Source organism: Perkinsus marinus, assembly GCF_000006405.1.
Source record: "Perkinsus marinus ATCC 50983 genomic scaffold scf_1104296960784, whole genome shotgun sequence".
NCBI lineage: Eukaryota > Perkinsozoa > Perkinsida > Perkinsidae > Perkinsus > Perkinsus marinus.
In genome coordinates, this window is record NW_003205973.1 from 28813 (window position 1) to 36557 (window position 7745).

Sequence of the window (7745 nt, forward strand, 5' to 3'; positions counted from 1 at the left end):
TTCCCAGTCGCATGTGTGATTTTTGATGGTTTAATCAAACTGAGCCTGGTTTTGTGTACAGCATAGTGGGCTTTAGTACTGCAGGGAATTCTGAATATCATACATAAACTCAGACACTGATTAATCTGTTATCGATTTCCGAGAGTTAGCTATTGATAACGAGGACTGTAATTCATGGGACAGCATAGGGTGCAGGACGAGGGATTAATCAGTGTCCCCATGAGTGGTCACACATACCCCTCTCAGTTTTGGCGGGATAGTTGAAAACTATCCATTGTATGAATGTTCCTGTGGCATAAAATTATCCACGAAACCGCTCCCACTTTCGAACTAAACCGCCCGTTATAATTGCCAATGCACCAAATAAAGCAAACCACGGCCATGCTAGTAATAGTTGCCATTATCGAATCCTAGGGTCTTCACTGACAGCCCAGCGGGAGTAGATGCATTCACTGGCATTGAAGTCGCCTCATCAATCATTGCAAATGATCCTGACAACATGACATGGTCGAAGTCTGAGGAAGGAGGCTCACCGAATCTGTTGATGACCCTCGTGACGGCGAGTGAGTCCACTTTCTGTCGTTCTTCCAAAGTGACCACGATATGATCAAGGCTTCGTAAAGTCGGTAAAGCTTGAATGACCGTGAGCCGATACCTATCGAATTCACTATCGATTCATACACGTCCAAAAGTTGATAGAATTATGAGTAATCCGACTCACAAGGGAGTCCGGCAAACAGGGTTGGCTGACAGGTCCAGTCGTCGTAATCTTGGTAGGCCATTGAGAGCTAAGCGTTCGACCTCAGTGATATCCGATATACGGTTTGATGCAGCAAAGAGACCTCTGAGGGGACAGCACAATACCAGTGAATCACGAACGAGTAAATCCCACGTCAACTTCGGCAAATGCCTGACAAACGCCAAGTCGTGCAGACTGTTGTTCTCCAAGTGCAGCTCCCGAAGATTCGTCGACAGGTCGGATAGAGTCATTTGACTCAGCCGTCTCAATGAGCTCAACGGAGAGCCGCTCACGGGCATCCCCTGTGGGTTTGCTGATGTGATTAACAACAACTATTCCTACCATTAGTTGGGGGAGGAATCCCCGCGCTCTTCTCAAGGCATCCATCTCTCGTTCAGCCTTCATATCATTCAAGGCATTTTGAAGCTACCGTTGAGCTCAGGACGTGGAGTGGTAACTCATTCTTACTGATTTGGCGTCACGATACTTCGACCCATCATTCGATCCAATTCGACGGAGCTTTGTCTGATCCAGCACGAGCTCACGCAACTGGCCGAAATATGTAAGAACAGTATCTTCATCAGCAAGCTGGACTTCGTTGTGAAGTATAATGCGTACTGAAATCTATCTCTGCCAAGGCATTGCCTTGTATGTGGAGAACCCTCAGAGTACTTCCACAAGGGAAAGCTGTCTGCAGATTGCATAAGTCGCTTATCTTATTGAAACCCAAGTCCAGGACCTGCGGAGCTGTGGTGAGCAACAAGTAGACTTGAGCTCATAAAGATGACAACTAATTTCCGAGTGATGTTTTAGATTCAGATAGTCCTTGTGACTATTCGATCGACGCGTTCGCAAACTATAAAAGCCCGGGATGTCGGTTTCCGAATGTATGCGAAACTCACTTGCAGAGATGGGAACCTCTCATGCATCTTGTCATCGTCAGTAGTAGTTAGAGCATCAGCATCTACATCGTCACACTTTCGACTACCATATGTAAGGTCATACCACCTTACCATAGCGTCGTCTCGAAGCTAGGGTTAGTCTGTTATGGTCGACGATGAGCACAAGGAGGCTAGGGAGAGGGCCCAGGCCACAGAGGTGACGTAAACGGTTATTGCTCAAATGGAGCTCTCTGAGATCGCCAAGGTTGAGTGTGGCGACGGTGATCCACCCTAACTTGAGATTTGGGAAGAGCTTTTCCGATATGAGGTGTTCTCCCAGACTGCGCAGTTTCAGTCCTTCGAGATCGAGGACCTCAAGATTCCAACCGAGGGATGGTTGACTCGATAGTCTGAGTATTGAAAGCAGTCAAGACGTGCTGCAACGTGTGTGGCCGGCTCGCCTTTCTTCCAACAGTTCTATTGTCACTATCCCAGAGAAGCGAGCTCTGGCTCTACCAAGCTTAGCCGAAGTGACAGTCTCACCGTTCAATACCTAGTAGACCCGATCGAAGGCTCTTATCAATCGAAGAACGCCGTTTCAAAGCACTCACTTGGAGGGTCGCAGTCTTCATGTTGGGAACCTCAGTCAGCTCTCTGACGTCTTCAGAGCTCCAGCAACAGAAATGGAACAGTATGAACCTTGGCAAGGGCGTGCGCCCACAGGGCCGTGTGCGGAGCTTGTTCACTCTTCACTGTACTGGTCTTCCACCATGGGGTTACCGGTCACATCAAGAACTGCTAGTTCTGGTAGACTACGCAGCTCTAGTGTTGAGCCCAAGTCCGCCAGCTTGTTTCCGGCGGCGTAGCTGATTAAATGGTCGTAATCATGATGATGCCATATCGATACCACAACTCACAGACATCGCAATGTGCCCATCGCTGAGATACCCTCGAGCGAATCGAGTTGGTTCGAGCTGACGTCAAGGACCTTGATACAGGTCATCTAGATTCCAGGCAATCAAATTGGCTCCACCTTTATTTTTGTCTCACAAGCGTTGGTGATCTCCAAATCTCGGATCAGGTTTCCCGAGATATCCAGAAGACGAATAGGGCAGCGGGAAAGCAGCTTTTCGATGCCTGTGTGAATGGTTTCGATGGAGTTAATCTCGGTCAAGTTACCGGTGACTCTTTCTATGTGGTTATTCGCCATTGACAGCACTTCCAGTGAGCCGAGGTGTTCGATGCACTGCTCGACAAAGACCTCTATGTGGTCGCCGATCCCACAAGAGTCTACTTTCAACACGCGGATGCTATTATAGGGACGTTGCTGAGTAGAGAAGCTTTCATTGCCACTAGAACAAGCGAGATCAGGTAAGTGGTTCATAGAGTCGTAATAGGGGACAAGCCAAGTGTTGTTATTGGTAGAAATGACGACCAATGAGAGATGCTCATCCCTCACCATGAGCATGTCGGCTAGTCGTGTGATCAGGTTAGATCCCAGCACTTCAGAATCATTCAAATCGATAACGGCGGTTATTCCATCATCTTCCGTCGTCAACTCCTCCAACCTACAACAGCTCGACCATGGTCACGATACGATGCTCCCCCGCAAGCGCCAACTTGCCCGAATAACCCTCGAGTCACACATCGCGCACTTTCGCATAAGCTGGTTATGCTCTCCATATACGACAAGGTTGAAAGCTTTGATGCCTGAGAGCCGCAACCTCTATCAAAAAGGTTCTGCCTACGCGGACTAACACTTGGGGAGTTTCCCGATCGTTCTGGGGAGGGGGTATTTCTTGACCATCTAGAAGTAGCAGTTGTGGTAGATAACGGATAGCCTGAGGCGACCGCCTACTACCACTAGTAAGCGAGAAGCATCTTCTCGACCTGTCTCTGCACTCCTCTCGGGGGCCACAGGTTCCCGAGGAGGCCCAGGGATCGCAAACTACGACCAACATCTTTTGCGAGAACGCGTAGAGCATCGTGTAAATCAGTGAGGAGATTGTAAGCCAGATTGAGAGTGTCGAGATTGTCGAGTGCTGATAGTTGTCCTGGTTTTATCGATGCCAAAGAGTTATGGGATAGGTCCAAAGACCTTATACTAAGACAAACAGGATGATCTGGCATTGAATGCCTTCGCTACGCTCTCAAGTTGATACTGTCCACAGTCTGCAGTGGAAGCCAGTCGAGACTATCAAGACGGTTGAACGAGACGTCCAATCCAGTGGCTTCCTTTCCCGATATCTGAACATCGTCAATCCTTGGTTGCTGATGTGGTAACCCAATCTGTGCGGATGACAAATCGTCTCCTCTTACGGTGATTTCGTCCAAGTCGAGTCCAGAGAGGCGCAAGATGCCGGTGAGGTCAACATTGTGGCCATCGGACAACTGCTCGTCGGGGCTCTCTATAACAGGAAAACATACTAACGGTTAGTTTCAACGCTTTCATGCAATATCAGCAGGGATGAACAACCGGCGATGAACGTGAGCTCATCACGAATTAGGGACGGCACTTCGATACTCTCGAGCTCCCGTTGGAGGAATGAAGACAACACTCTGCAGTCTTCCCAGATTGGATCCCCATGAAAGTCGACATTGCTATCGCGCTCGCCCTCCCCTGCTCTGCGAACAACACCGATCGCTAGCGAAGAACTAGTCCGTGTGCTCGACGAGCGATCCATCCCTACCGGTTGAGCTCTAGAACTAGGTCAATCTCGGCCACTGGGAGGATCATCACTGCCTATGGGGAAGGCCTCATTTCGATGCAATCCGTTTGTGGTGTTCTCACGTCAGTTGTCGCTTCGTCATTCCGACAAGTTGTGCGTTTTCCGACTACGACCGAGCCCAAGGGGAGCGTAGACTTCCAGTTCCTGTATGAAAAAGAGATCGAGATTTAGAAGCGATAAGCACACAGCTCGTACTGCGTCTTCGTCGACTCCTTGATAAGTTTCCGTATCAATAAGCGTCCAACCTCAGTGGACAGGAGGCTCTCTAGACGAGAGCCTGTCGCCTTCAACAGGCTCTTGGTTGGCTCTCCTTCGGTCCAATAGACGAGCTCGCAATCCTCACCGGAAAGCAGGGCGCTCCTCAGAGCTGATGATGATGGCACAACAGAACGTGTGAGGTCTGAGAGGCAACTCTATCAGAGTCACTCATTGCAGCCTTGAGTGAGTCCATTCTGTGGATGGATGAGGCTTAGCCGTGATTCCGTTTGGATTGTATGATACTGCGTTGTCCCTTACCTCTTCGTTTTGCCGATGTACGTACTAGCTCATCAAGCTGCCGCGTACAGTACTGAAAAACATGAGTGGTGAACTAACGATCCTCGTGTAACCACCAAGAACAGTTTCAGCGATTTCACTTATCCGTGGACCGCTCTACTCACCGAATTGAAACGTGCTGTAGCGCAGACGTCTTCGATTTGTAGGAAACTCCGGGTGAAAGCCTGACTGCTTCCCCAGTATTGACCAAAGTGATGTATCGTTTTGGTGCTATTACGGATCAGTTCACCTGTTCGAGGGCCGAGTTCGTATCCGAGTAGTTCATCAAGGCGTACTGAGGTCCTGTAGGGTTGGCGAGGTATCCGAAATGAACTTCAGCAGTTCTGGTTGGGGATTTGTCTTGAGATCGAGCTCTCGATATGAGATGTTACCGAACGTCATCTAGACACATGGATAGCGGAACCAGTGGGAGGGAGAGAGCACAGACTGTCGCTTGTGTGAGTTTTGTTCATCTGTCTGTGGAATGTACTCCGTAACCATTCTAGATATCTCAGCGATGCACACATCAAAAAGCGCATGGTTTTGCGTATTCTGCATAGGATGATGATTCACGACCCTTACTTCATGCGGTCTATGCAAGGGACGCGTGAGGATGCCCGGATCGGGAAAGCTCCAGCAGTGCCGGGAAGAATACACAAACACTCTTAACAGCTAATTGTTATACTTTGAGTGAAAATGCCGAATCCTTGAACTAATGTTCTAATGAATATTCCGAAAGTGCGTACTTAGCCGTCTTTCGATCAAAATGTTCACTCACTTGTTCGACACGCAGCCGCTGGACCGACCTTCCTAGAGAAGAGTCAATCATATCTAGCATGTACAGCCAGTAAGCATTGATGAGTTCGTCAACACGTTCCTTAAAGAGCAAGACTAATACGAGCACGTCAGACAGTCTACAAAGCTCACCAACTCTGCTCTTATGATAGGCCTTTTGCCTTCAAAGAGCCCCTCGTTGGTGGCGCAGGGATGAGTGAGAACTCGAACTCCGTTCCGTATCTGCCAGGGCTTGAGCATCATCGATCGACTAAATGGTTGCTTCACGGGATCTTCTACAACTTATCAGTAATTCACTTGAGCTTAGCAGCTGACAAATACAACCGCGGCGTGTGGACAGCAACACGGTTTAAATTCATCAAATACAGTGATCCATAATGTGGAAGGTAAGTCCACATGATATTACCAGAGATATGTTCAACATATACGGTAACATAGAGTTCACGAGCTATGAACAAGAACTCTACACGCCCACCGTTCGTTTCAAGGGATGCATGAGCTCTCTTGCAACTCTATCAGCAAGGTTATTTCTCTCCCAGAGGAGCCTGCGTCGTTGCATGTCGTAGAACCTTCAAATTTAATCGCAAACGGGATAACCAGTTAGTGTGAGCACTCACGTAATAGTGTCCTCCATCCTAGTGGACGACTCTGTCTTGAACTCTCGTGAGAGCAGGGACCGGTTCAAAACTCGCAATTCTGGCACCAGTCAGCGTTGTCTCCTACTTCCCCCCGAAGACGCTCACTGGGGAACACTGCCGCCATAGCAAGTGTGAAATTAGCCGACTTAGTGACCGGACAGGGAGGGCCCCAGTCCGGGTCCACAAGGTTGAGAGTCTCGAGTGATGGCAGTCGCGACACTAGAGCTAGGATCTGATCCACCATCAAAGTGACGACATTCGCTTTCGAGTTTGTACAGTTTGAATCGAGTGTATCCCCTCGTTCGCTGCTGCGTTTAACTCGGTGAGATGTCCAAGCAGTGGTTCAGTCTGTGTCATCGACTGAGTTATGATGGCAGTCAAGTCATTGAGAGACTTATCGGTGAGCCGGTTGCGGGCCAGGTTTAGTTTGACGAGTCTTGGACATTGTCGGGGTACGACTACGACCGGAAACAGTGCGCGAACAAGTTTAGAAAATCATCTCTTTCTCACTCGCTATCGTCACTATGCAGTTTCCCGCCGCACTGAGCTCTTCGAGTACGGCCATTTCGCCACCAAAGTCGAGGGCTTCAATACTGTTGTTATCGACATGAAGTTTTCTCAACGTTTTACCACATAGCCTGAGGGGACTCCGACAAGACCTGTCGAGTCTTGGCACGATCATCTCACTGCACGATTCCATTGAGAGAGTCGATCCCATTGTGACTAAGGTAAAACTCTTCCAAACTCTCCAGTGGGACTTCACAGTTGAACCCACCGTCTACTGATGTGTGTATCTACTACAAGGTTGTCGGCAAGCACGAGTATTCCTATCGCTCGTCAGTCAACTCATTATCTCTCATTTTGGGTCAGCGCATCTACGTCTGAATAGATGGAGACGATGATGGGACTGACGATCCCATGATCGACTCTAGTGTATCTGCTGCTTGTCTTGTGTTGGCCAATGGGACAGCACCCCGGCAGCAGCAGCGTCATTCGCCCCGTATCGTTGTGGTACAGTACACTATATTGAATATTGAATCAAAGCTTTTCAAGAATGAGATCACTTTTCTGTTCTAGTTTATTCTAACGCCGAGAGGCGTTGTGTTCCTATCGCAACTATACAAGAGCCGTTCAGAAGTAATAATGTATCCCGCCGTAGCTGGTGCCCTTTCTCGACTCACCATCCAGAGCTTCTGCAGGTTAGGCATTTGGTTCGCGAGCAATGATATTGACACGGCACCTTCGAACATCAAGTCCAAGCTGGTGACGTTGATGTAAGCAATTCCTTCAGCAGCGGCCACCCTCAACCTAGAGAGAAGAACCTATTGATCCGTACTGGAGGTCCCACCAAAGTAAAACCGCAAATGAGAAGACGATTGATAAATCGCCATACTGAAATGAAGCACATCTTCACTATCACCAGAGTATT

The 7745-nt window shown here is 48.7% G+C and overlaps 2 protein-coding genes across 2 annotated transcripts in view; both read right to left on the reverse strand.

The window, feature by feature from the left end:
* Positions 1 to 384: 384 nt before the first annotated feature.
* Pmar_PMAR028775 (outer arm dynein light chain 2, putative) lies at positions 385 to 2623 on the reverse strand (the record flags this gene model as incomplete). Its single annotated transcript, XM_002772563.1, has 9 exons — positions 385 to 491; positions 534 to 655; positions 722 to 844; positions 893 to 1041; positions 1082 to 1165; positions 1208 to 1288; positions 1642 to 1703; positions 1753 to 1871; positions 2538 to 2623. 9 exons carry the CDS (start codon positions 2621 to 2623, stop codon positions 385 to 387), a joined length of 933 nt encoding a protein of 310 aa, XP_002772609.1.
* A 4731-nt stretch (positions 2624 to 7354) lies between these two features.
* The window catches only part of Pmar_PMAR028776 (60s ribosomal protein l10, putative), a gene marked incomplete at both ends in the record, with an annotated part of 630 nt that continues 239 nt past the window's right edge, over positions 7355 to 7745 (reverse strand). Inside the window, 2 exons of the mRNA XM_002772564.1 lie at positions 7355 to 7399; positions 7498 to 7624. Of these exons, the coding sequence (XP_002772610.1) occupies positions 7355 to 7399; positions 7498 to 7624 (172 nt within the window). The remainder of the gene's footprint in view (positions 7400 to 7497; positions 7625 to 7745) is intronic.